Here is a 26666-nt window from a genome sequence, read left to right as displayed (position 1 = left end):
TGAATAGTTCAATTTTGCACTATCCAGCGACAAAAAAAAAAAGAGGGAGTACATTTATATGGATAAATCAAAGACGCTACTTCTACTTTGACCGGTAAAGACTGGTTTAATTAGTGATCCAGTAACCTAACCTTCGATCCCCAATCGAGCTCTTTTTTCTTTGGGCTGAAAGCGGTCCTTTATTGCCATTTTTTCACACGAGCACAGCTGTGCATATCGTCCATCAAAAGGACGGGGTAGATCACAACTCTCCTAGCAAAGCATGGATTAGCATATAACACTAGATATATTATTTGCAAGATACATCTAGACAAGAGTCCATGAGTGCATTAAGAAGTAAGAACAATATATCACTAAAGAATGCACATGTTGATATCTAGTCATACGTTGTCAAGCAGCGAGCTGTCACTAGAACATAGGCAAGGGAGGAACACTTCTTTTCATAAGAGGCAGGGCAGGCTTTTTTTCATAAAGAGGACTTGAATGAATGATTTAGAAACTGAGGTGCCATTTCCGTTGGTGGGAACTCTGAGACCAATCAGTTTATCATGGCCTACTGGGAGATTGGGTATCAGATGAACGCTCTATGGGAAGTTTGCTAAGTATCAAATTGCAAACCACGGAACAAGGCATTCATTGTATTCCTTAAGTAACATATTAACAAACACCTCCAGGGGCAACACAATTTGAAACACCTGTACTCTTTTACCATGTGAGATTAAACACCTGCACAAAAGAAACAAACCAATCAGCAGATGAAAAGGTTAAAATACAGTATTAAAATTTGATTTAATTTCAAAGAAAAGAATCATGGAAGGAAAGCAATAATAAACACTTGTTCCGATTCAAAATAGTCGATCAATTTAAAGATACCTTTACCCTAACAAATGACATTTTTCAACCACTAACCATGTTAAAATTTATAGCAGGGGTAGATAAGAACTTAGGGCTGATTTGGTGGATATGGATCACGAGGGGATCCATGGGTGAGGAATCCCCTTGCTATTTAAAATTGAATAGAAGGGGATTTCTCCCCATGGATCCCCTCGTGAATCCTGTCCACCAAATCAGCCCTAACATTATTGTTTTCCCCAATGGACAACTGGGTTGAAATGGAGACAACACGCATTTCAGTATCACATTTTTTTACTATGTTTACTATGATAATTGGCAGGAAAACACTTGGGCACTCAACCAGATCAAATATCAAATTTGTTTTATATGCATATACTGTTTCAGATCCAGAAGGTGATGAACCAGTAATGATGCATGACAGCATTTGTTCCGATTGGCAGACTATAGCTTCTAAATTTAAATACAAAAGTTGATCCCAAGTGGCATATGCCTCAGTGCTGCAGTGATCAATATAAAATCCAAACCCTGACACCGAAAGCTTATCAGAATCTAGACCAGGGACCCATAGTTGTTCCCACTTTTTCCCCCCTCTCCCAGCTAAGTCCCCGATGGTTTTAGCCATGCTAGCTTTGTAGCCTAAAAGCCCAAGTATTGGATAGTATACCAATTGAATGTAAATTGGTATGAGTTGCCAATGTACAGCGAAAAGGGCCTCTAGCTGAGTTGGTTAGGGCCCTGTTTGTTTCGGCTTCTGGCAGCTTCTAGCCGCCAAAAGCTGCTGCGGACTGCCAAACACTCAGCTTTTCAGTCAGCTTCTATAAAATTCGTTAGAGCAAAAACCATAAAAAATTAACATAAACACATAATCGGTTGAGTCGTTATAATAGTATGAATCCGTCACTTTCTAGATCCTGAGCCCTATGAACAACTTTATCTTCCTACACACGTAATCGTAATGATACTTAGATTCTCTCCACAGCCAGATTCTCCCCACAGCTAGATTTTCAGAAAAGCTGGTCAGAAAAAAGCTGAACCAAACAGGCCCTAGGTGGTCTGAGTAGCACTCCTCAGATCCTAGGTTCGACTCCCCGTAGGAGCGAATTTCAGGCTGTGGTTAAAAAAAATCCCCTCGTTTGTCCCACGCCAAAGCACAGGTCTAAGGCTCAGCCCCGGTCGTGGTCGTTCTCACATGGGCTTCGATGCCGCTGTGTATGGATGGGGCAGGGGTTCGGTGGTTTTCTCGACCTGTGTGAGGTCTTCTTAATACAATGCCCGGGAGTTGTCTTTCCCCTGCAGGTCGAGTTGCCAATGTGCACAACCTAGACAGGACTAGGGAAAAGGCTAGAAGCTCTTATTTTTCACAAAGTGACCTGTTTGGATCATATTATCAGAATTTCCAGAAGAGCACTGCTATGCGTACAAACATTTAAATACAACTTGAGTGTTACACAAGATACAAACTTTCAGATCACTTGGATGGAAACCTCATAAGTGATTAGTGCATTTGTTGTTCCGAAATTTTCTATAGGGATTTATCCTTCAAAGTTCCTCCATTTTTCCTTTGTTGTTCCAAAGGAGGCCTTAATCAGAGCATTTCCATTTTCAGGAGAACCACTCAGGAGAAGAACCTTAACTCGGCAAATGGCTAGGAACTACTCTCCCTCCCCCGCCCCCCCCCCCCCCCCCCCCCCCCAAAGTACAGCTTGTCAGAACATTCAGGAGAACCACTCAGGTAAGCAGCAGAAATTGTGATTATAAAAATTATCAACGGAAATGACAGTTAAACTTAAAAAAACTCAACCTACCAGGGAAGCAGCCCCTGATCATTGTATTAAGAAGACCTCATGCAAGTCGAGAAACCCTGAACCCCTTCCCCACCCATACACAGAGACAGCGTAGCTCATGTGAGAACGACCGCAACTAGGACCGGGTCTTAGATTTGTGTTTTGTCGTGGTACAGGCAAGGGAATTTCTTCGACCCCATCCTAAAATTCACTTCCACGGGGAATCAAACTCAGGACCTAAAAAGTACTATTCAGACCACCTAACAAACTCAGCTAGAGCCCCTTTCGCACACCTATGGTTTGATGAAGATTACTGCATTTGTCATAAAATGAGAAAGAAAGAAGCAACATTTTAAATGCCAGAGCAGGAATAGCATTATACTGCAAGTCTGCAACCAGTGATTAAATAAGAAGTTGACCCGAACAAGAAAATAAGGTCCTCACTCATGTCACTGATTTCAAACTAAACTACACCCATACTAATGACGAGGATCAGGAGACAAGTTGTCAGTACTGACTTGATGCCACTGGCAACTTGCCATACATTTGACATTAGCGGAACAGCCTATATGGCACATAAAATGTAATGGCATTAGCCAAATAAACTTGGTATGTCTCTCTATTTGAACTTTATGCACTCCCATCTCTATAGGTCCATCAGTGAAATAATCAGGCCAGAAATATTTTCACTATGTTACATTACATTATACTGACACAATGTCTCACCACTACAATAGTACATTGAGGTATTTTAGTGGCCATCAAAAGTATAGGTAAATGATAGATCAAGTATTTGAACAGAGTTAAGTTGCAACATTAATGTTGCTAGAAAATTGGTGTAATAAAACATTATTAAGAAAATAATGTAAAGTGTTCATTGCTTCAGAGTTCATTGTAACCACATGTTAACTTTCAATTCAACAAAAAAAATCTTGCTGAACCAGACTCTTGCGCACAGAAAAACAAGTGAGAGGCTAACCTAGGTAAGCAAATACATCAGAATGGAATCTACATGCACAAAGTATCCAAAGGAAACAAAAAGGAAGTTAATATGAATGAATCGCTTACTTGCACGAAGCCGTGATATTGGAATTTCTTTCAACTCCCGCCGGATGCATAGGTATTCACCTAGGAGAGCCATGATTGCCAAACCAGTGATATTAACAACCCACCATGTAATGGAAGCTGGCCATCCACCATAAACAATGCAAATGAAGAGATGGATTATGTAGAGTGTTGCTGCAAAGTCCAGGCACTTCTTGGCTCTCTCAATCACATAAAGCATGAACCCAGCACTGCTTACCCAAAAGCATGGAAGCAAGATTAGCAATAAATCATTTCTCACCAATTGTGCAATATGTGCATATCAGCATATGGCCTTCTTATTCCCATTCATCAAAAATGTATTCAACAAATGTGCAATATGTTGTCGGCATTTTTTGGGTTTTCTTCAAAAATGCCACTCAAAATTTGCAAAATTAGATAGCTAGTTCATTTGGATGCCACTTTATTTTTTATATAAACAAGTAATGGTGTATGAATCAAGAATAAGCAATCAACAAGAAAATTAAGGTGTTTGCTACTCTGGAGCCCAGTAGAACAACTTGGAGTATTTCATAATACATATGGCAGCTACTAAACAATGGACGGCAAAATGAATAGTGCTCATGACACTAATACCGAAACCTTTAAACGTACTGTTTTCCACACTATGAATTGACTAGTATGTCAATACCAATTGCTCCAGTGTTACAGGAATGTCTGATACTGCAGGTTCGATACCTCTGAGCTCTTGCACTTAACTGGTGTTTAATAAAGAAATAACAATTTATAAACAAGTTGGTTGAAATTTCCAAGTCAAAGTGTGCCCTAAACGTATAGATCTGGCCATCTGGGAACACACACGCTGCTTAACTTTCAATTGACAGTCGTAGCTCTCGCAACCGGAAGCGATAAGGCAACACACGCGCGCGACAGGCATATTTCGCGTTTTGACTACTACCAGAAGATACCGTTCCAGTTTCAGACGAACCAAGTGGATGAGAGTGAGGTTAGGGAGCTGCGGCGTACCCTGCGACAGCGGCAAGAATGAATGATGCGATGGCGCACCAACCCGTGGGGGTGCGCGGGGTGAGCGTGGCGAAGTCGAAGAAGTAGAGAAGGGTGAGTCGCGGGACGCGGGTGCCGACGAGGAGCGCCATGGCGACGCCCAGCGACAGGTAGTAGAGGCACTGCAGGCACACGATCTGCGACACGATCAGCCACGGATCCCAAACCATGGCCCCATAGAACATCTTCGATCCCGGTCCCCGGCGACCACCGGAGGGAAGGAGGAATGGAGGATTCGCTCCCCGTCCCCGGCAACCACCGGAGGGAAGGAGGGAGGGAGGCTTATTCGCTCCCCGTCCCCGGCGACCAACGGAGGAAAGGAGGGATGGAGGCTTCTTCGCTCCCCGTCCCCGGCGGCCACCGGAGGAAAGGAGGGCCGAAGGGGGCCGCGGCCGAGAAGCGGTGGTTGAGCGCGGGATCTCTCTTCGCGGCTGCTTGGGGGGGAGTTGGGGGAAAGGGGATCGGTCCCTATAGGCTGCCTGTGATCAACAGTTTGCGGGAACAATAATATTATCGGGTGTTTCTGTTAATTTCATTCAGTTCACAAAGTTTGAACTATTTTTTTAGGATACATTGGTATTCGTTGGCAAAAAGAAACAAGAATACAACGTGGAGAAGGAGCATTAAAAACTTAATCATTTTGGTAAATTGATGATTATCTCAATTAAATAAAAATAAAGAGAGACCTCTATCTCTATCTTGGGAACATATCTGATACAAACCAGCCCCTCCGTGCAACCCTGTAAACTTCTAATCTAGCCCACATGATGTTGATCGAAGGGACACATGGACGTGGATAATTTTACACTTAACCATCCGCTGCTAATCACACTTTTTTCAAATCTCCCTCCCACTCCACCGCACGCCCACTTGGATCAACATCATGTGGTTCAGATTAAAAGTTTCCAAAAGTTTCCAAATCGTTTTTTGTCTTTTTTTCAAGTTGAAAAAACAGCTCTTGCAATCATTGGAAAATCGATCCAATCATGTAGAAATATGCAAATGCATGACAATCCAAAGGTGGAAGAACATGAAGAAAAATAAATAATAGGACATAATTTCTAATACAAACATAGAAGAATGAAAGCAAAATTATAAAATAGTTATAGTGATTTAAAATATTCTAGACTTTTCCTTTAAAACAGGAGTAGGTGAAAGCTACATGTATCCTTTGATAACTAATGTAGTAAAATAAACGCACTAACATATGTTATAGTAGTGATCTCCCATGAACAGGTCGACACAACCGTCAACGATGTTTTCTTCGATCAGACATCACACCACCACCAAACAACATATACATCATATGAGGAAGTCGAGGATTTCTCTGTTAATGAACTCTGCATCTTCCGAGTTATTCTACACCACAACATCATTACTGGATTTTTCCAAGTTAAATGACGACATACCTTAATATGTTTTCAGTAGTCCTTTAGAGCATCTCCAACAACGTGACCTATAAAATGACCTATAATTTGAAAATAAGTATATTTTATAGAATTTAGGGCACCAACAAAACACTCCGCTCCAACAGTAAAGCCCTAAATCTAGATTATAGGGCAGCCCACTACGGTGTAATATATTTGAGTCACTTGAGAGGGTGCCCTATAGTATTTTGACAAAATTTTATGAAATGGGGCACTGTTGGAGTAGTTTTTCCTGTATAGAGCCCTATATTTCAATTTGAGGCACTAGTTTGAGGCATTGTTGGAGATGCTCTAAAAACATAAATAGGTTACATACCCTCCCACAAAATGGTAATAAGGAATCGTGCAAATCCTATGATATTGTGCACAGTACTCAAACAAAAATCTCCTTAAAGCTTATATGGTCAATACTTGACCGATGGAGTATCATTGAATAGAAAACGTTGTATTCAACTTTGAGATCTATTTTTTGTGATCACATTTTTCTCCATAACAACATTCAACGATGTACTTAAGGATGCATCAACCTTCTTCGACATCCACGTAAATGGTGTACTGGATGATCCAATCATATTCCACCTGATTGGATGCCTGAGCACGCCGAGCCACGCTCGCAGAAGCTTGGCCGATCGGGTACGCCAGATTCCGCCGTCTGCGTAGATGCACCTAAATAGTCTCAAAATGACTTATTTTATATCTGCTCATATAGGTTAGGTCTTCCTTATACAGCCAACCAAACACACGCTTGCACAAAGTCAACGCATATAGTGGTCCAGGACAAGACGTTGCGAGCAACCAATCAAGCCAATTGTGTTTAAACCCCCCTCTACCTAATTATGTGTAACAAACCTTTAATACAAATATGATTTCAATTTCATGGTCTATACTACTATATCGTGTGCAATGCTAAAAACAAGAAATGAAAATGTACTAAATACTTAAGCAAGTCAAGGTGGTACAAATGTAAAATGCTACACACGATAGAGAGGAAGGTGACCTACCGCCTCTTGGGAGGCAGGGGCCAGCTGCCCCCATCGAGCAACAAGGTTGTTTTAGATTGAAAAAAAATATTTTTTGTTATGGTTCGATGATTGCTCCATTTCTTGGTGGAAGTTTAAGTTCGCCTATGAAGATGGCGTTGACTTGTCGATGAATGTGGACCGCAAGATTCAGTGGTGGCTTTACAATGGTTGGTACACATACGATTTGAATGGCAATGTGGTCTAAGCAGTTATGCGGGTTCAGAGGTATCTGAGCAAAAGTTCTGCTAGATTAGTTTATTGAACAAGATAATGACGCCGCTTGGTTGAATGTTGTTCGTGTGGTTATGTTTTTTTTCGGTGAACTTTGATCTAGTTGTAGAAAACATGAGATTGGCCAATAAACTAGGACACTTACTTTAAGTGAGTTCACTGTTTGCATTATGATAGTTCTGGAACTGCCTGATCTGTGCCATCCATATTCAATTGGCAATTCTCCCGTTAAGCCATGCCTTATGCAAGAGGATCCGTTTTTATAGTACGAGCTGCAATTTCAGTTCTTTGTTCTTTGAGCAATCATTATTTGCTGAGTATGATTTCGAATTGTTTGGTTGCCCACTGTCTATCTTGGCCTTCTTTAGGTGACGGCTGATCCGATATACTCCTATGTTGCACTATATAACTTTTTTTTCAATTGTTGCCCAAGAAGTCACATGAATATGTTTTTTTCATTACTTCTATACACACTACCAGAATTGCAACGCTGACTAATATGGAATCTATTGGGACATTCACTGCATGCAGGCACTGATGAAGCGCTGAATATCACGTTTATGAGAGCACCTTCTTCTGCGCTTCTCAAAATAGATGTTCCTCTAATGTTCATTGGAGAGGATGCCTCACCTGGTCTCAGGAAAAAGGTATGTAGAATGTTATGATGATGCATCGATTCGCACAAATTGAACATCGAATGGGAAGCCTTTGATTTTAGAAGCTCACGTTTTCTTTCTGTACTTTTTATCTTGAGTGGAACAGAACCATTAAAAGAATACATGGGTTACTTGTAAACATTTCTCTTGAACTGTGCCAAAGAGAAGTAAAGAGCGCATTTCATGTTTAGCTATTTTTGTATTGTCTTGTGGTTTGTTGCTATATGAGATGTTCTGTTTGAATCACTAATCCAGATACACTGAACATTCCATTGGGTGTTCTGTTTTATCTGAAGGAATGTTTTGAGCAGGCACTTGCAAAGGTTTCCAACATATGGTCTTGTAGGGCGTGATTGGTTGGTTGCCGGTTGCCCGCATCAGGGTTCGTACAGGTCCAATGGTTGCACCTCCACGTGATTGGTAGCCACTAGCCAGCCTGGTTTGGGTGTGCGGCCATGCTCAGCGCATCCACCTACGCCCGCGAGCCAGGACGGAGGCAAAAGTGAGAGGCGAGAGGTTCGCTCTTCAGCTTGGCTGAGGCGCGTGCGCATGGAGATGGTTGCAGCCAGATGCGGTTCGAGGTGCGCCCCCTTATGCGGGTAACCAATCACGCCCGTAGTGTTCACAGAAGTGTATGTTGTGGTGAGCATTGTTTAAAAATTAAGTCCCGTTGTTTGCAATCTAATTTAGCATTACATATTTACTATATTATTTAGATAGTATAAGTTTGTAAGGATGAACAAGAAAAAAAATGCTCTTATCTTTTGCCATTGCAACGGCTAAAGCTTTGTATATGTGATCACCTTGTAAGGCTATTCGACCTTGTATATGACCATACAAAACAATGTTTTAAAATTTAGACCAGGGGAGATTGAAACAAGAAATGGAATAGGAGAAGCAGAAGAAAATGTTTGACTATGTTATATCTAGGTCTATGTTACCGATCTTAACATGAGCGATTCATTTATGCTGTTATGTAATTTTGGGACTAATATGAACTCTGGACGTATTTATATCACGCAAAGGACGTAAGCAACGTGCTCGTTAAGGGTGTGTAAAAAAATCCTGACCAAAGTGCTCGTTAAACGTAGCCATGAACTGAGAGCAAATGACAGTACTGACTACGGACTACCGCACATTATCAATCTTAGCGCATGTACAGCCTAAAGATTCTAAAATGGTTTTCTAAATACAAAAAATAGCTAAAAGACTATGATACTCCCTCCGTTTCTTTTTAGTTGTCGCTTGATAGTTTAATTTTGCACTATCCAGCGACAACTAAAATGAAACGGAGAGAGTATAACCTTAAGACTCTGGATCATATCTATACTACCTATTAAGGCTGCAAGGGGTAGGCTGCCTCCCCTGGTTCTGCCTTCGGTGAATCTACACCGTCCAATCGCTTCTGTAAATCTACACCGTCCGCCCCTGCTTACGCCCACGTTCGTCCTCGTCTCCACGCCCACGTTCGTCCCCCGCCTCCCCCTCTCCCTCCCCGCGTGAGCCGCCGCCCCTGCTCCCCCTGTTCGCACCCGCCGCCCCTGCTCCCCCTGTCCCGCGCCGCGGTGACAGGATCCGAGAACACCCCTGCGGATGCGTCCAGGATTCAAGGCCTCCCCCTCCCTTCCCCTGCCCTCACCCCCCTCGGCGATGCCCGGATTCATGGTGGCGCAGGCGCTGGAGGCGTCCACAGGGGGCGACACCGTGACCCTGCCCCCGTTCGACATCAGCGCTCCTCCCCCCGACCACCGTCGATTTGTAGAAGCTCCTCGCCCGTGCTTAAGGACGCAGTGAGGGCGTCCACACCACCGTGCCCCCGCCTGCCGAGATGTCGTGCGCGTCTTCCTTCCCCGGCTGCCGAGATGCCGCGCACGACCCCCCACCAACGGCGCCCTTCCTCCCCAAATGCTGCCGAGTCCCCACCAACGGCGCCCTTCCTTCCCCGGCTGTCGAGATGCCGCGCGGCCTTCAACGCCGGATCTCGCCCCATGGCCACCAACGACGCCCTTCCTTCCCCGGCTGCAAGGATGCGACTACCCCACCAACGGCAACGACGCCCTTCCTCCCCCACATGCTACATGCTACGCGCGGCCGAGATCCCGCGCGGCTCCCCCACCAACGGTGCCCTTCCTTCCCCCGGCTGCCGAGGTGCCGCGCGGCCTTCAACGCCGGATCTCGCCCCATGGCCTCCAACGACGCCCTTCCTTCCCCGACTGCCGAGATGCGACCACTGCCGCTCCCCGAGGAGGTGGTGCCGATGTACCTACGACCTGCTCCTTCCACCTCCCCGCCTTTCTATGAGAACGCCGCCAACCTGCTCAACCTGGCACCGCCGCCTCCATATCAGCCATCTCCCGCATGGTGTCTCGACGTCGTCCCTCGCTGAGCACCCCCTCGTGCTTGGCCATGAGCGGCGGCGTGCTGAACTCCCGTTCGTTCGGTTCGTCGCTCGGTGGAAGCGCTGTGGCGGAGCTCGGCAGTAGACCTCACCGTGGACTCAGGAGACCGACATCCCCAATCATAGCGAGAGGGACGACCAGCAGGACACAGTCCAAGCGGCAAGGCTTCCCCATGGTAGATACGAGACGATTTCTAGAGTTCAGTTATCCTGAGGTATGGATCTTGCTCCATTCATCCTCGATTTGGAAATCAGCATGGTTATCCAACTAGAATCAAAGCCTTCAACCCTAACTGTGTTGGCTCGATTAGTCCTCTATGCATTTAGGGTTAGCTTGATACATATTAGATTTAAGTTTTGGAAATGTTTTTGGAAAAGTAAGAATACAAAATGCATGACCATATTGTTAATCTGTTTTTGTGATTTTGCAAGAAGCATATGTTGTCGATTTAATTTAAAATTAACACGACCGAATAATATAGACAACAAAGGTGATAAATGTGCTGCTGCAGAGCATGTCATCATACCTGAAACAATATCAAACCAGATTCAACAAAACGTCTTCCAATTAGTCCTGTCAAGAACAAAGATGGTTCTGGTGAACGTTATAAAAAGCAATCTAGAACAAATGATATGGTGACACGTGCTATTAAGAGTATTAAGTATAGATTTTAATTTTATTTTTCGTTATTTGGCCTTGATGACCAAGCACTACTATTTATCACATGAAAGGCCCCAGTTAAGCATTCCTTTATTTGACCAGAAATTGATATAAGTAATTTCTATTGCATTATGAATTCAAACAGTTTTTAGAGTTAAAACATTAGTACCTTTAGATATTGTAATTCTTTTGGAGCTTACTCTCCCAGTCTAAAGTGAATTTTGAAGATTTAATCATTACAAGTCTCGTGGAAATGTGGAATACCATTGTGGGTTGCACCTTCTCACGTAGAAGGAAACCATGGCCCCAAATTACCCAGGTAGCATGGGCATGATGATAAGCTTCTATGCTAATTATTAAAGATTGTTACGGCTAGCCTATATAGAAGGTTGTAAATACATTGCTTTCTTTTAACAAGAAACATACCTGAAGTTTCCCTATGCAAGGGATCTGTGTCCAGAGCCTCCTCCGTGGCTTATGGCTTTATCAAGTCCAACTGAGTTGAGTGGCATCTAACCTACCTTGAGCCTCTATTCATATTAAAAAGTTGTACAAACTTCATTTTGAATACTGTAAAAAGATTCTTACTTCAGGCCTTATTGTTTGATTATTGAATAGTATGCATTTTGATTGCTTTTTTATAAAGTTCTCTGACAGTTCCAATGTAGATTTTCTCCAAAAAGGGCATCACTAGCAAATTCTGGTTGTACTGTTCAACTTTCGTCTTTCTCTTTACAAGATGTAAATTAGTAATCACTGGTTCATTTTAATGTCAAATGCAGTCTGGGAAGCAGTGCCACTGCAGATATACTCTCCCTAATGAATTGAGAAATGGTTTCTTTTCAAATCATGAGCTAAATTCAGATATTTAAGATACTTACTTTGATTTGAAGATCACAAACATAGCTGATGCTGTTGAAGGCCGTATAAATGTGACATGCAGTAATGGCTTGGTAGGATGTTCGTGTACTTTGTCCTTATGTGTCATAGTTTACTCCACATATTATTGGTTTATAACTGTCTTTGTTCCTTTCTTTTTGACAACTATGCCGTTGACAAAGGGTGTGATACGTTGGGGTTGTGTTTTGATCTTTTGTTCTATATTGGCTCTGTGTTTGTTGTGCTCATTTTTTATTATTTTATATGGTTCATAGTCAAATTAAATAACAAATAGGAAAATGCTATTGCTTGGTTTTATATTTTTTGCATGTTGCTCATTGACTAATCTATTATTCTATCCAGATTAATCATAACTTCCTGATGTGATATATTCTGAAAATATTAATCGAGAAACCTATTTTGCTTAACTCTACAAAAACTAAAGTTAGATGTCCTTTTCAATTGTGCTCCTTTTCTCACTGCAACTTTCAATTTTAGTCTACTTTGATATGTAGCCTTCGGTTGATCTTATTGCAATTTTGTCCATTTACTTTTTTCCAGATGCTCAGATGTTTGCTGCGCGAAAATCTTCCTCTCCTTTCAAGCTCTCAGGTTGATTCAGAACGGGAATTTTTTAGTCGTGGTATAAAAAGAGTTTGTACAAAGTATGTTCTAACTTTATCAACTAAATCACTCACTTTGCCAAGTAAAGCTTGGGACTTCCTGATCAATAGTAAATACCATTCCTAATACTGCAAAAGGGCACTATCGCCTTCCAATTCTTTTTTGCATGTGACATATAATACATGCAAAACTGTTTTTAATCCATTTCTCTATGATGGCAGTTAAAATGTGTATAATATTCGATTCATGAGAGAAACATTGGAGATATTCCGGTGTGCTTTTATATGGAATGACCCGACCTGCAGCACAACTGTCTAATAGTCTCATAGTTCATTTCTGCTATATTTACATTTTTAGTATTTCTTATTTCATTTGTAGTTCAGTTTGTTTGTCCATAAAACTAGATCCTAGACTGCTTTGCACTCAGCTCAGACCAAAGCCCCACTCTACATGGACCAGTGTGTAATCTTTCTGTATGCATCATCTCTCTCTCATGTAATTTATCTCTATCACACATGTAGGTTGTAGTTACGCAACCCATATGGTTAGTGCATTATCCTGGAGTTGCAGAATTTATGCAGTAGTTTCATGAGATGTTAATCAGATCAAAAGAATTAAAGAGTTTGTTTATCCTGATTCCCGAGTTCATTACTAATTACACTAGCAATTCCTTGTCCAATATCCAATTAACTACTTTTCCCCCTGCCTCCTCTACTAGAGAAGGAGAACTTTTGTTGATGAACTTAATATACGGAGCATCTTTGAAGAAAATGATGTTATCTGTGTCAGTGTGATACTTGCTCTATTTATTTCAAGCAGTTATTTTGTCTTAGTGCTGGAGTCAACATTTGGGGTATAGTGACTTCAAATCTGTTTTTACTTAGGGTGTTGAGCTGACACTTTTTGCTTCTATATGACTGTATCTATAATGCCAGCACATCACAAACAAATGCACGATCAATGTGGCAGTGCCCAATTTTTGTCATTATTATATGTCAAGGAATAATCTTATTTGCTTGTGCTTCCCTGTTTGCAAATGCCGGGGTCCTGGAGCAAGTCTTCCACCCCCGAACCCTCACGCCACCGCCGCAGCTGTCTTCGGTCTCCCGTGCTTCCCTTCGAGAGATCAAGGTGCGTGTCCTCTCCTTCTCCAAGCAGACTCCATCCCCACGCAGTCGCTGATCTGTTGCTTATCCATCCTCGCGCATGTGCCTGATTATTCGGCAAGGGCTCCTGTCGTTTTGTTTGTTGCTACCTGAGAACACATCGTTTTGTTTTCTGCTACCTGCTAACATATAAACTAGCATGATTTTGAGCCTATCTAAATGCCCTTTGGATTCTTGAAATTATATTAAAAAAATCCTTATCGTCGCCTCCAAACTTGATCGACCCACGCCAGTGACGCTTGCTGTCAAAGGTGACTGACCCATTTTTATTGCACAGTCTGGTGCTTTCTCTAATCAAAATAGACTCACTCGCATCAAAGTTGGCTCCATATGAGGCTAATACATCAACAACTGAATTAGAAGCCCTATGGCATTTAGAGATTTTACAACAAGAGAAATCAAAGTTGATTCTAGATGTTTGCTAATAGCTCTATATTCTGTATCCAACTATTACTTAAATGGAAATATTCAGCCAAATAAATAAATTTTCCCTACAATCACCTATCCGGGAACAATTGACATTTTACGCTAAATAGGTCGAAACTTAATCAATATGAAGTACTGTTTACAAAATTTTCAGTTAGTTTCGTCAGAAAATCAAATTATGAATTAGGACGCCCTTGAAAGAATAGAAATATAACACACTAAACTTTATGGCATTGAAGTGCACTTACATTACTTGCACCGCAGAGATGGTACCTAGGGAGATTGGAATGTTGCCCTTTATGATATTGCCACTCAAGTTTCTGTTCACAAGATCTGCAGTTACTTCTGTCAGAATAGCCAAAAGTGCTAGCACTTCCTTTTGAGTAATGACAGTAACTCCATTTATATTTGGTAAAAATGTTGAGCATCACATTATATGTGTTCTTAGGATATTGAGGTCTAAATGACTACTTCAATCTGGAATCAGATTTAATATGTTGCTGGGTTGATGAGATGAGAAAAAATGTCTACTATACTGTTTAGCAATATTTTCACTCTTTAAATGGCATGTAAGTCTGTGACCAAGAGCTGCATGGTAGGATTACTGTGATTTTAATAATATCCTCACCCTTCAAGTGTCTTGTGACTAATAGTTGCACATTAGGATTAGCCAGGTAGTAGTAGTATGTGATTAATGGAGACATTTCCCACGTCAGTTTAATTGTGCATTACTGAATACATGAACACAATCTCTACTAACTATTAAGCGCTTAGTGTAGACTGCCCCCGCTACCGCGCCCGCCTCCGCCCGCCCAACCTCCGGAATCCTCGCCACCGCAAACCGCCCGCCAACCCCGCCTCCGCCCGCCCGACCTCCGGAATCTATTTTCGGCGGTTTTAGCCTTATTTTCTGTGGTTTCTCGCCGCAAGAAAAAATCAGCTAAAAATAAATCTTTATTTTCGGCGGTCAGGTACCAGCCGCCGAAAATAAGCTATTTTCGGTGGCCAACATGCTAGCCGCCGAAAATAAAAGATTATTTTCGGCGGCCAGACTGCGCCGCCGAAAACAGCAGCCGCTTATTTTCGTTTGCGTTCCTTTGTCCTCCATCTTTTACCTCTTGTAGTTACACAAGAACAACTTGATTATGCTAAAGAGGCAATCAAATCTACAGTTCTGATGAACTTGGAATCAAGGGTACATTATTCTTGCTCCTGATATAACACTAAGCTGGATTGTTGATTTTTTTATCACTTCGTTTCTAGATAGTAGTAGTTCTGATTAAAAGTGAGTTATGCCATAGTGTTTTGAGTCTAAAATAACTTATGTGTAATAAATATAAATATTTAGTTTCTTTAATAAACATGTGTTACATATCACTTCTGCCATAGTTACAATTGAATTTGATACGAGCTGCAGATGATCTACCATATCTTTTCAACTTGGCATAATGATTTCTCTATCTTTGTAAACAGGCTAAAGTAACCTGTCTCTGTTTGGTCATTATGCTCTAGGATCCTTCAACTTGACATCACAGCAATCGTTGAGGAGGTAACCAACTTTTCTAGACTGCATTGAGATTGTTTTTGTACCAAACTGCAATGTGTGCTTATCTTTGTGCTTCAATAAATGGTGTATCTATTAGGCTCTTGTTCAGTTAGTACGTCTCGGTTCTCTTAAAAAAGTGATGTTAGTACATAATCTAAATTGTGTACGCCCTTGTTCAAACAATTAATATAGCTGACTGGTTTTTTTAATATTATCATTTAACAGAGCCTAGACTTTTCAACGGAGGTTATGGATTTGGCAGCAGAGGAACTCTTGGAGATTGTGCCTCTTGGAAAAGGCTTCTTTCTTGCCAACTATCCTATTTCAAATTTGGATTGACCATTATCGTTCGTTCCTTTGTTCTCCATCTTTTACCTCTTGTAGTTACACAAGAACAACTTGATTGTGCTAAAGAGGCAATCAAATCTACAGTTCTGATGAACTTGGAATCAAGGGTACATTATTCTTGCTCCTGATATAACGCTAAGCTGGATTGTTGATTTTTTTATCACTTCGTTTCTAGATAGTAGTAGTTCTGATTAAAAGTGAGTTATGCCATAGTGTTTTGAGTATAAAATAACTTATGTGTAATAAATATAAATATTTAGTTTCTTTAATAAACATGTGTTACATATCACTTCTGCCATAGTTACAATTGAATTTGATACGAGCTGCAGATGATCTACCATATCTTTTCAACTTGGCATAATGATTTCTCTATCTTTGTAAACAGGCTAAAATAACCTGTCTCTGTTTGGTCATTATGCTCTAGGATCCTTCAACTTGACATCACAGCAAACGTTGAGGAGGTAACCAACTTTTCTAGACTGCATTGAGATTGTTTTTGTACCAAACTGCAATGTGTGCTTATCTTTGTGCTTCAATAAATGGTGTATCTATTAGGCTCTTGTTCAGTTAGTACGTCTCGGTTCTCTTAAAATGGTGATGTTAGTGTCTTGTGAGTAGGTGGAGATGTTCTGGGGTCAGGGGTGGTGATCTGTGCTTTTCTTTTAAATTATCTCAAGCATAACCACACAAAAGATGTTCCAGAGTTTGCCACAAGAAAGTATACATGCTTTTTCTGTTAAGTGATGATTAATGACATGCTTTTCTATGATGAGCATAGAAACTATGGATTATTCTAGGCCAAATTCAATAGAGGTTCTAGAGTCTAACATAGGCTATCATTTTGGAATGCTTTTGGACACTCGGTGTAGATGTTATTTTAGTGTAGCAGTATATTGTGTATTGATGCCCTTCAATATTGGATTATGAGTGATGATAACAAACTGAACATAAGTCATTCATTGCTTCTGTTTGACCTGATAGTAAATTCTGTGCGTATATTTTAGCTCGATCAGTATATTGTGTACCATATTTTAGCTGACAGAATATATAGGCATGTTGTTAACTGAACCTTTTCATGCAATCACAATGAAGGTACCAATATACTGCTATCTATTGTCTTGTTACTGATTTCTTCTTATTTGTTGTCCAATTACATAGAGAAAGATCTGTTCTTGTTGCGTCAGTTACTTAGTCATTGTTGTGGTCAAAGCAATAAAGTAGTGCAGTTTTTAAAACATGAACATCAGTCAAAATAAAGCACATCTCTGAAAACGATGTATAGTACATGCCTTCATTGTTAACCGATCCTGCGTCAGTTACTTAGTTAATCCCGTTTCATCGTCTGACTGGGCTTTCTTTCTTTCTAATGACTTTCAGTGTAACCAGCAACCTCAGCTCTGAAAGAACCCTAGAGTAAACACTCACATCAAGACACTCCATTGTTCACTCTTGGGCTGCTCCTACCAATGAAGCAAGAGCATCTCCACCTCGCAATGGTCCACTCGTTGTATTCATCACTAAGTTAGCTTGATTCCACCAATGGGTGTTCATGCTGTAAGTATTGTCACAAGTAGTCCATTTATATTATCCTGGCTATCGATTGCTTATATGGCATCGACCTTGCTGCCATTTCAACCTATGGTGTCGCCATCTCTTGCAGGTTGGATGGCAAGTGACAACCCCTCTTTGCATCCTGCAGTGTTTCACCTTTCTAATATTTCTGTTTGCTCCCAGTGGCTTGAACCCCTACAAGTGCACCTGGCATTGGTTACCAATCTGCAGATTCATAACATCTCATGAAAAGGATGCGTGTTGGACAACCAGATAAGGTATTACAGAGAATATGAATAATCTGGAGGTTCTGCTGATGCATGTAAATTATGGAATTATGGTTTCAATTCTAGATTATTTGAGAATGGCACCTCTATATGCTCATTGGGCAATGATCAGAAAGTTGGAGATCATAGAAATACTGAGAACGCTGTATCTTGTTTACATTTATGGGCACTTTTGAAAAGAAATTATTTTGTATGGTAGTATTGTTGAAAAGATCAATAATTTAGAGGATTTGATGATCACTGTGGATCGCTGTGCATGGGATAAGCGGAGCTACTCATAGCTTCTACTATCACGGAAGAATATATATTGCTAACCCCACTCTTAGCAGCTGCCAGGTTTATTTCCCCTCTTCCGATCTCCTTCCCTTATACGTGAATTCATTTCATCTTCCCAATATTTGTTTCCCCGATCGACTGACTTATTTCTTCTCTTGCACGCCATTAATGGCAGCAGTGATCTCTTTCCCCGACGCCCTCGCCTCTCTCTGCTCTATAAATTGTAGGATCACGACCTTCTTCGCCCACCACAACCGAGCCACATCTGTTGCTTGCTTCTCCTTTTTGCATCGCTTGTTCCCTGATGCCAGCTCGACGTGTGCCCTTTGTTCGCGATGTCAAAAGTTTTGTCGAGCTCGTTGCTCGTGTGCGCCCTCTGTTCACGACGCTAGAAAGTCGTTGCCATCGTCCAAGTTCGTCGTCATCACTCACTGTTGCGTGGTCAAGCCGTGTGCGCCTGACGTCCGAAGTTGTGTCGAGTGTCGCTTCTTCGTACGTTGCTCCGCGTCAAGTTCGCCTGCGCTGTGATCTTCTCCCTGTCGTGCTTGTCGTCGCGACCCCGTGGTTGAAGCCCCGACGTGCTCCTCTGCCCTGCTGATATTATCAAGATTGGCAAGTAAACTCTCCCTGCTGCTCGCAACAAATTCTTCTCCTGCATATCGTCATCAACGAATTCGTCTCCTGCATATCGTTGTTCCGTTTCTATATTTCATACAATTTTAATACTCACGTCGCAACGCACGTGCATCTACCTAGTATGCAATTAAGAGACAATAAATATAGAAAGTCAGACTCTATGATACAACCTAAGACTCTAGATCATATATGCAATTAAGAGACAATAAGTATAGAAAATCAGACTCTATGATACAACTTTAAGACTCTAGATCATATATGTAATTAAGATACAGTAAGTATAGAAAGTCGTAAAAAAATCTGTCTTTTGATTTTGCCATCAACTAAGAAACTTGTCAAGAGACGCCTTATTTAATAATGTAGGCCCCATATCGTGAAATCAAGTGACACAAGTCACACAACAAGTAACATAAAACTTTATTCTTTACCATTTCATTTCAGAAAATATCAAAACATAGGTTCAGATACATGATATTAATAAGAGGCGTCCACATATGAGTGAGCCACTGAAAATGCGGTCGAAGCAAACAACTCAAGTTGAGACGCGAGGACACACACACACACTCATCTCCGATCAAGATAATATTATGACCGGAGGTAGTCATTTTTTGGACTCCTCCAAAAATTCGAGGATCCAAGTACGCAAAACAAAAGAAATCAATAGGTGAGGTAAATTCATCAGTGCCGCGACAAACAAAATCTCCGGGCAACAACTACTGCAAACATGATCACATCCATGGCTGCAACTTATTAACCTCAGACAGCACTTCAGATATGACCATATCGAGTTGTTACTGATGCTGACTCAACGGATCAGTTGGAAAATCCGACCACCGTCAGAGGGTGGGCTCCTAGGAGACGCAGGATGATATGCTTCTTCCATCTCATAATCTACCATGAAATTTTCCCTGCACTCCACGCTGCAAAAGGATTTGTCACCCCTGCAATCGACACACAGGATGCCAAACATCAAACAACCATCCATAGAACGGCAGGCCTATGCAAGAATGAAAAAAAACAACAACATCCATAGCAGTGATTCATCTACTAAATTGGATCACTTACTGATAGATGTAGATGTCTTCCGCTTCTTTGAGCTTCTCACTGCAAAAATAACAGAAGCTCATCAGACCGTCTTCCACAGGAGACGTACTCTGATCGACCTTACTCTCAACAGGCATCAGCTGCTCAGCTTGAAGCTCAAAAACACGATCTCCAAAAAAGTGGGTAGTCCTAGGATTAGGGCCACGGGAGACAACACGAGTGTAATCCTCTGAGTTGATGATGTCACCAAGGGACATGGCACTGCCCATCAGTCCGTCAGACATATTATCATCCTTCTGTTCAACTTCCCCAGCTTGATCAGGAGCGGTGGAGCTGTTCTTGCGAGACAGGTTATCAATAATCCTCATCTCAGATCCAAGAAAAAGAACCTTTCTACCACCTAGTGGTGCGGGGTTGTCATCAGTGAGGGAATCCACAAGTCCAAGCCCAACCCTGTCACCAAGCAAGATCTTCTGGTTCTGGCTGGCGTCACCGGGTGATTTGTTGCCAAGGCCAGTGAAAAACTTGAGGTCCAAGGGCGATGTTGGGCTGCGAACCACATCCAGATCGCTCAAACATTTGGCGCTCAGTTTTACAAGAAGGTCAGGGACTCTGAAGAACCCCATCTTTTGCGCAATCGACTCAGAGGAAGCCTGCAGAGCTGAGGAATCAGTTGCCATTTGGTCTCCCCTCTCGGCTTTCTTCGCTGCATTAATTTGGAGTTAATAACTTAGACATGTGGCATCGCCTTTAAATTTCTACTAACTTGGTAAAGTTTGACTTATTTACCACTACTAGTTTGAACATCCACAATTCTGGAGACAAGTTAACTCATGCTATCAGTTTCAGAACAAGATCTTGACCGTATCAAAACAGAATTAAATGAATCATTTTTTCCCTTATGGATAGGAAATCATTTCACAAGCAGCAGCAATCGATACTACGCAATCAACAGACGGACTGATAGGGTTTAATGAACTCGCAGCATCTTCTCTATTTTTGTTTTAATAATAGATTTCTTCGCTTGTAAGCAACATATATTAATTCAGTGAACAAAGCATGAGAGGAGTAGGAAGCAATTCATATGGGCAGTCATCACTCAGAGAATCCAAGCAAAACAAAAGGGCAAGGCAGGCCTTAGTGATTAATCAATCATCATCCCATTCTCACCTTCGCCTCACCAGTTGTTCTTGACTCGCAGAGTTGTCTCACGGCACACTCCTCATGAAGCACTGGGGAGAAAAAAACAGAAACAAAAATTAACATGATCAGTATATGTCCCTAGTTGGGGAAAAAAAGCAACAACAGAGATTAAAACCCTCACAGAAAAGAAAAATCCAGAAACAAAAAATAAAAATCGAAGAAACAACTACGTCGCACCCGAAGAATCGATCGAGAAACTCACGAGCGGCCGGTAGACAAAACCGAAGAACCAGAAGCAGATTAATAAAACCCCCCGGGACCGTAACGAACGCGTCCGAACCAGTCCTCTCCCGGAGCCGGAGGGGAATGCAGGTCTGAGAAGCCCGAAGGAATCGAACAAGACGGGGGAGAGGACTCACCGTCCGCCCGTCGCTGGTCTTCCTCCGCCTGCAGAGCGCGGCACCGGGTCCGGGTGGGTGGGTGTGGGGACTGGGGATGGGGAGGAGGAGGGGGGGACTTGAGGTCCTGGGAGGACGAGAAGAAATAGAGGCAGAGGCGCAGAGGAGAGAGACTAGAGAGAGAGAAAAGAGAAAGGTTTATGTGATGTGAGAACTTTAGGCTGGCTATTCGAGCAGTTGTTGGACCCTACACCCTACTCCTACAGCTCTGTCTGTCAGCTTGGCCCCACACTCCCCACTTCCTCTTTCTAGGGGCGGGGCATGGCCTGGCCTGCTGCCCTGCTCCCTCTTCTGTACTTAACTCCGCGCTTTTCTAGAGAGAGATAGAGCGGGCGTGTGAGGGGAGATATTCTCTCTCCTCTCCTCTGCTTGAGATAAAAAAAAAGTGGGTAAAATAATTCAGACGGGGAATGATGGAAATGGCATGTAGCTTAGCTGCTGGCAAGGCCAACAACAAGTGGCCGTTGATTGACATGATGGCTTGTTGGGATCCTCCCCCATGGCCTCTTTTTCTAGAACGCTGTATTGTTTTTAGTTTTTTTATGTGAGAGAAAAGGTATATATATAAATTAAATAAAGTGGGAATAAAGGTGGTGTGTGCTTGGGATTATGACGTCATGCGTGTCTCTTGATGTGGAGATTTGATTTGTCATGTTGCTGGTCAGCAGAGATAGACAGAGGAGGGAGAGTCATCATGAAAAAAAAGGTCACGAGAGAGAGAGAGAAAAAAGGATGCTATGCTATGCGTGCTGCCTGCGCGCAAATGTGACTTTTTGCGTGTGGGACCAGAATTTTCCGCGAGGCGAGTTTTTAAATATATTTTATACCCTATAGTACTAGAGTAATCTATTGTTCTTTGTTGGAGAGGGATGCAGGCGGTGGTGGTGGAGTTGCCAAAGAACTAGTATGCTGTCAAAATCCGTCTTTTTGACTTGGTTTGCTGTTGGGGTCACTGTCGCAGATTGTGCTTGCCAGACAAACCCGTTTGAAAGCGCGAAACAGCTTGCCTAGGATAATTTTGTTAAAGGAACACACAGATTTTGTCTCAAAAGACAGAGCAGGAGACTGCGTTAGTGGGAGACTGATGACCTAATACTATTTGGATCAGTAGCAGTATTATTTGATGCAATACAACTGATAAATCGTGGATCAACTTTTCTTTTCAAATCATAGAACAAACAAAAAATAGCCTATATTTGTGATAATAAATACATTTTTTCAAACACAAGAGTGGGTCGAATAAAATGTCTATACGATCACTTATTGTGCGATTATCTAAATGACATGCGAGTGTTGGCTCTGATTTGGAGCCAAACACTAGGGGTCGGTGTAAATTTCTGGCGGTGCTCTATGTGGGAAGCGCGGATGGTCCACGACCTCGCTCCAGAAGCGTCTCCTTTCTATGTCACCTTAGACGGTCCGCACGCAGGGCTCGGATGGTCCGCAATGGTGCAGAGCGTCTTTTGATGGTGTAGAACCCTAGATCTTAAGGGGTGTTCCAGGTTCGGTAGGCCACCCGGGGTGTCCCTAGGCATTGTAAAGTCGCCTAGAGATGAAATAATAGGTCGATGAAGATTAATATTAGGCTAATTACTGTTACTCATAGGGCAGGAAAGTAGAGAAAATGATATGTAGATTGATTGGTTCGATTGTTGGTGTGTGCAATCGGTCGTACCCTTCATATCTACATAGTAAAATGTATGTGTGTTGCAACAACACATCAATTATATTTAGGGCTCAATCGGAAGACAGGATCATGGACTCACTCAAAAAAAATTAACATGAACTCTTCCCTTATTTTTTTAAAAATTAAATTGGACATATGACCCACATACCAGACATTAAACTGCAGATATTAGATTTAATCTTAGCCAAAAGGCCGAGAAATATATAAGTTAAAAAATCGATCTATCCCTTTTTATAGCTAATTTGGACGTTCTGTTCGTCATCCTTTGTCTAGCGATGTGGTACTATCTGAGAGCACTACGCAACGTGCGGTTTCATGTCGTTTTGGACATGAGTTTTCTCACGACTAGTGACGCACGACCATGGTAGACCTCAGGTTAAATAAGTATAAAAACTTTTTATTAAAAAGAACCTTGGCGAAAATTATAGAAACCAGTGCTTTTTAGGAGCAGCGATAGATATATAGATATTACTTTTTTTTGCGTAGACTCTCCAAAGATGTTTTAGTGATACCTTTAATTGGCGGCCGATAAAACGGCTTAACCATCAATCGCACTTTAAGGCTCTCCGCGTCGAGTACTAGCATTGTTTTCAAAAGGCCCTTTTGAATTACTTCTGGTTGCTCAAGGCACAAGCAACACACAGTCATACACTCGTACTATGTTGGAAGGCCGATGAAAGCAAGGTGAGACTGGTAAAAGTAAAAACGTATCCTGTGCTCAAGCTCAAAGTTGTTCAAAGATGAGACCCCTACACATTAAAAGCACCACTAGTAGCATAGTGCCACGATGAAAACAGTCGAAAACGGTGATTATTCGGTTATCAGTTTTTTGGTCGTTTTTTATTGCAAATAAATAGTATACATAATCTGCTCTACAAATTTATATTCTTACTAGGTGAGTACCCGTGCGTTGCAACGGGAACATATAATACCATGATAACTTATATACAAAATGTGTCTTATATTGTTATAAGAAAATGTTTCATAATCTATTTGTGATCCTAGCCATACATAAATTTTATTATTTTAATTTAGTTGTTTCACTACTATATTGCAACCATCAGTATCATGCAGACTTTGATATATGTCATGATTTGCATGGTCTCATCATTGGAGAGCACGTGCCACACCTATCGGTAGAAGTTCCATCGTACACCTTTAGTCACCAGGCACGCACCACCATACACGTTTACTTAAACAAAAAGGCAAGTGTGTGTTTGCGAAGAGAATTAAAGGCAGACCGGCATAAAAGCTACCCCGACGATGGCAAGTGGTCATTGTTGTCGGTCCTCCTCTGCTCACCTCCGGTGCCGAGATGACGCCACAATCCTTGATATATAGTAGTCGTCGAACGCGCGCGACATGGTGAGTACCAATGACTCTTGGCTGGGCTGCCAAATGAAGTACACCCCGGGCTCATCAGCGAGGTAGTACAACTGGTCGTTGCACCACTGGATGTGCTACTCCTCTACATACATCTTGTTCGAGGACACTCACAGAACAACAACAATGGTCGTCATCCCAGCGCACAAGAATTCATGGCCAGTTAGTAGCGACTTACGTCGCAGGTTGAGCTTCTGGTTGATGATGAGCTAGACGGCGTGATGGCGTCGTCGTGGATTGCGGTGCCCAGAACAACCCGAGAGTCGTCGGCATTGGCAACGACCATGAGGTCCCCCTGTTTGACGATGGACAGCGCGGTGCAGCCGCTCTGGACCGCGTCCAAGCGGTGGCTGCGCCGGAGCTTACCGTACACAGCGGCGCATGGGCCACGTAGGACTGCTTCCAGGGGTCGAACTGGCAGTCGCCAAGCTTCTTCTCGTCGTCGATGAGCGACGCCAACGCGAGCGCCTCGTGCTAGTGGTGTTTGTTCGGGGTTTACAAGTAAGAAACATGGATTCATCTTTGGCATTGGTTTATGAAAATAATTTATAAGTCAGATCCATGGAAAAATACTACGAAGAATAAATGTCACACATGCAAAAAAGGAATTTAAGTTAAAAACATTATTCAAACAAAAGAAATTGCATGCAAGGCTCTTCTTTAAATACTACTCCCTCAATCCAAAAAATATAATTTAATAATCTCGGTGGTACTTATCTACTACTACACATTGTGCAAGGGTAGCAGGTGGGCTTCGGGAGAGATGTAGTATATGTTTTTACTATAATAGATGTCGACATAAACACACATGTGGTGTAGTGGTATCTACAAGCACATTTGCTTGAGGGGTCGTGGGTTCGAATCCCCTTGGGGCCTGTTTTTTTAATTTAAATTTAGCTAGGCGTGGAATGTACGTGGGAATAGGAATGGGCTTTATGGGGAAGGGAGAATGAGAAAGGAAACAGGGAATGGTGATCGAACATGAGACTGTGCAGGGGAGGGGGGAATCGGAAAGACAGAACAGGGAATGGTGAGAATGGACTGTGCGGGGAGGGGGGATCGGAAAGGCAAAACAGGGAATGGGAATGACAGAACACGGAATGACAGCCTACCCCTTACTGTCTTAATAAGTGGAACCATATTCTTCTCCAATCTGAGTTTTGCTCAAGTCTCGAATAAACTCAAGGACATATTCGAAGAAATTCTGACCATCGGTCGGGATGGTTTGTGGATTTCGAACAGCTATGATAACTGAACCTAGCAAAATAGTAATTACGACCCAAGAAGTGATGAGCACTTGGGCATGAATTTGGAAACCTCCTATTTGCCAATAGAAGTGTTGCGTGTCAGGGCCTAAGGAGGCCCACTGAGGGGCTGCGACAGCAACAGCCATGGGCCCTCCAAGGGGGATTAGATAAGGATAATTAGAGATAAGATTAGAAGATTAGTTGAGATTATTTAGGAGATTAGTTGAGATTATCTAGGAAGGTTATCAGTTAGTAGTTTGTTGAGAGTTTTTAGGAGATAAGGATCTCTAGCTAGATAGGGGCGGCCAACCGGCCTATTTATGTAATCAATGGATGAGAAATAAAGCAGGCAAGAATTAGAAGGGAGAAACCCTCCTCTTGCTCGGCTGTGGGCAGAGGCCCCCGGCCAGCGTTCTCTGCCCATCAATATCCCTCTCCAATCCCTCCATTCCATAACATGAATCCATCCATCCGTTCCTTAAAAATATATCCCTCGGTATTTAAAATCTATGCTGAAAATAAATGTATATTATATAGAACACCTATTTTAAGAGATGTTTAAATATACTAAAACTTATAATTAGTCGACTGAAAAAAGCTCTAAAGGCTAAAAGCTGAAAGGGAAATGTGCCTTTGGGCCATTTCTAAGTATTTTGGTGATTGAGTGCCAACACAAGTGCTTTTGTGCCAATCTATGCAAAATGGTGGACAAAGTGCAAATTATATCAAAAGGTATGTTTCTAGACTTAGTACATTGTTTTATGGACTAATGTATTGTGTCTAAGTGCTGGAAACAGGAAAGATTGAATTAGAAATGAGATG

At 42.1% G+C, this 26666-nt stretch overlaps 2 protein-coding genes and 1 pseudogene across 4 annotated transcripts; 1 reads left to right on the top strand and 2 right to left on the bottom strand.

Annotated features, from left to right (window-relative positions):
• Positions 1-269: 269 nt before the first annotated feature.
• LOC100193049 (protein SYS1) lies at positions 270-5213 on the bottom strand. Its single transcript, NM_001138217.1, has 3 exons — positions 4710-5213; positions 3708-3934; positions 270-726 (listed from the first exon to the last, which is right to left on the bottom strand). The coding sequence occupies exons 1-3, from the start codon at positions 4931-4933 to the stop codon at positions 719-721; spliced, it is 459 nt and encodes a 152-aa protein (NP_001131689.1). The 5' UTR covers positions 4934-5213; the 3' UTR covers positions 270-718.
• Positions 5214-9560: 4347 nt separating this feature from the next.
• On the top strand, positions 9561-18209 carry LOC100383176 (LOC103631492-like pseudogene; annotated as a pseudogene). Its single transcript, NR_159462.1, has 7 exons — positions 9561-10697; positions 12584-13777; positions 15712-15787; positions 16010-16239; positions 16518-16593; positions 17510-17686; positions 17793-18209. The product of NR_159462.1 is annotated as a protein-like pseudogene (transcript).
• Positions 18210-19282: 1073 nt separating this feature from the next.
• On the bottom strand, positions 19283-21923 carry LOC100281547 (MARD1). 2 transcript variants are annotated; one of them, XM_008674610.4, is made up of 4 exons: positions 21489-21923; positions 21097-21158; positions 19948-20632; positions 19283-19823 (listed from the first exon to the last, which is right to left on the bottom strand). In XM_008674610.4, the coding sequence occupies exons 3-4, from the start codon at positions 20604-20606 to the stop codon at positions 19688-19690; spliced, it is 795 nt and encodes a 264-aa protein (XP_008672832.1). In that variant the 5' UTR covers positions 20607-20632; positions 21097-21158; positions 21489-21923; the 3' UTR covers positions 19283-19687.
• Between the last annotated feature and the right edge of the window lie 4743 nt (positions 21924-26666).

This window comes from Zea mays, chromosome 3, assembly GCF_902167145.1.
Source record: "Zea mays cultivar B73 chromosome 3, Zm-B73-REFERENCE-NAM-5.0, whole genome shotgun sequence".
Lineage (NCBI taxonomy): Eukaryota > Viridiplantae > Streptophyta > Magnoliopsida > Poales > Poaceae > Zea > Zea mays.
This window is presented reverse-complemented; position numbering and strand designations above follow the sequence as displayed.

Coding starts and splice junctions, on each gene's coding strand:
- LOC100281547 (XM_008674610.4), bottom strand. CDS start 20,606: ATGGCAACTGATTCCTCAGCTCTGCAGGCTTCCTCTGAGTCGATTGCG. Junction 19,824..19,947: donor GAAGACATCTACATCTATCA/GTAAGTGATCCA, acceptor TGTCGATTGCAG/GGGTGACAAATCCTTTTGCA.
- LOC100193049 (NM_001138217.1), bottom strand. CDS start 4,933: ATGTTCTATGGGGCCATGGTTTGGGATCCGTGGCTGATCGTGTCGCAG. Junction 3,935..4,709: donor ATTCTTGCCGCTGTCGCAGG/GTACGCCGCAGC, acceptor TTGGGTAAGCAG/TGCTGGGTTCATGCTTTATG.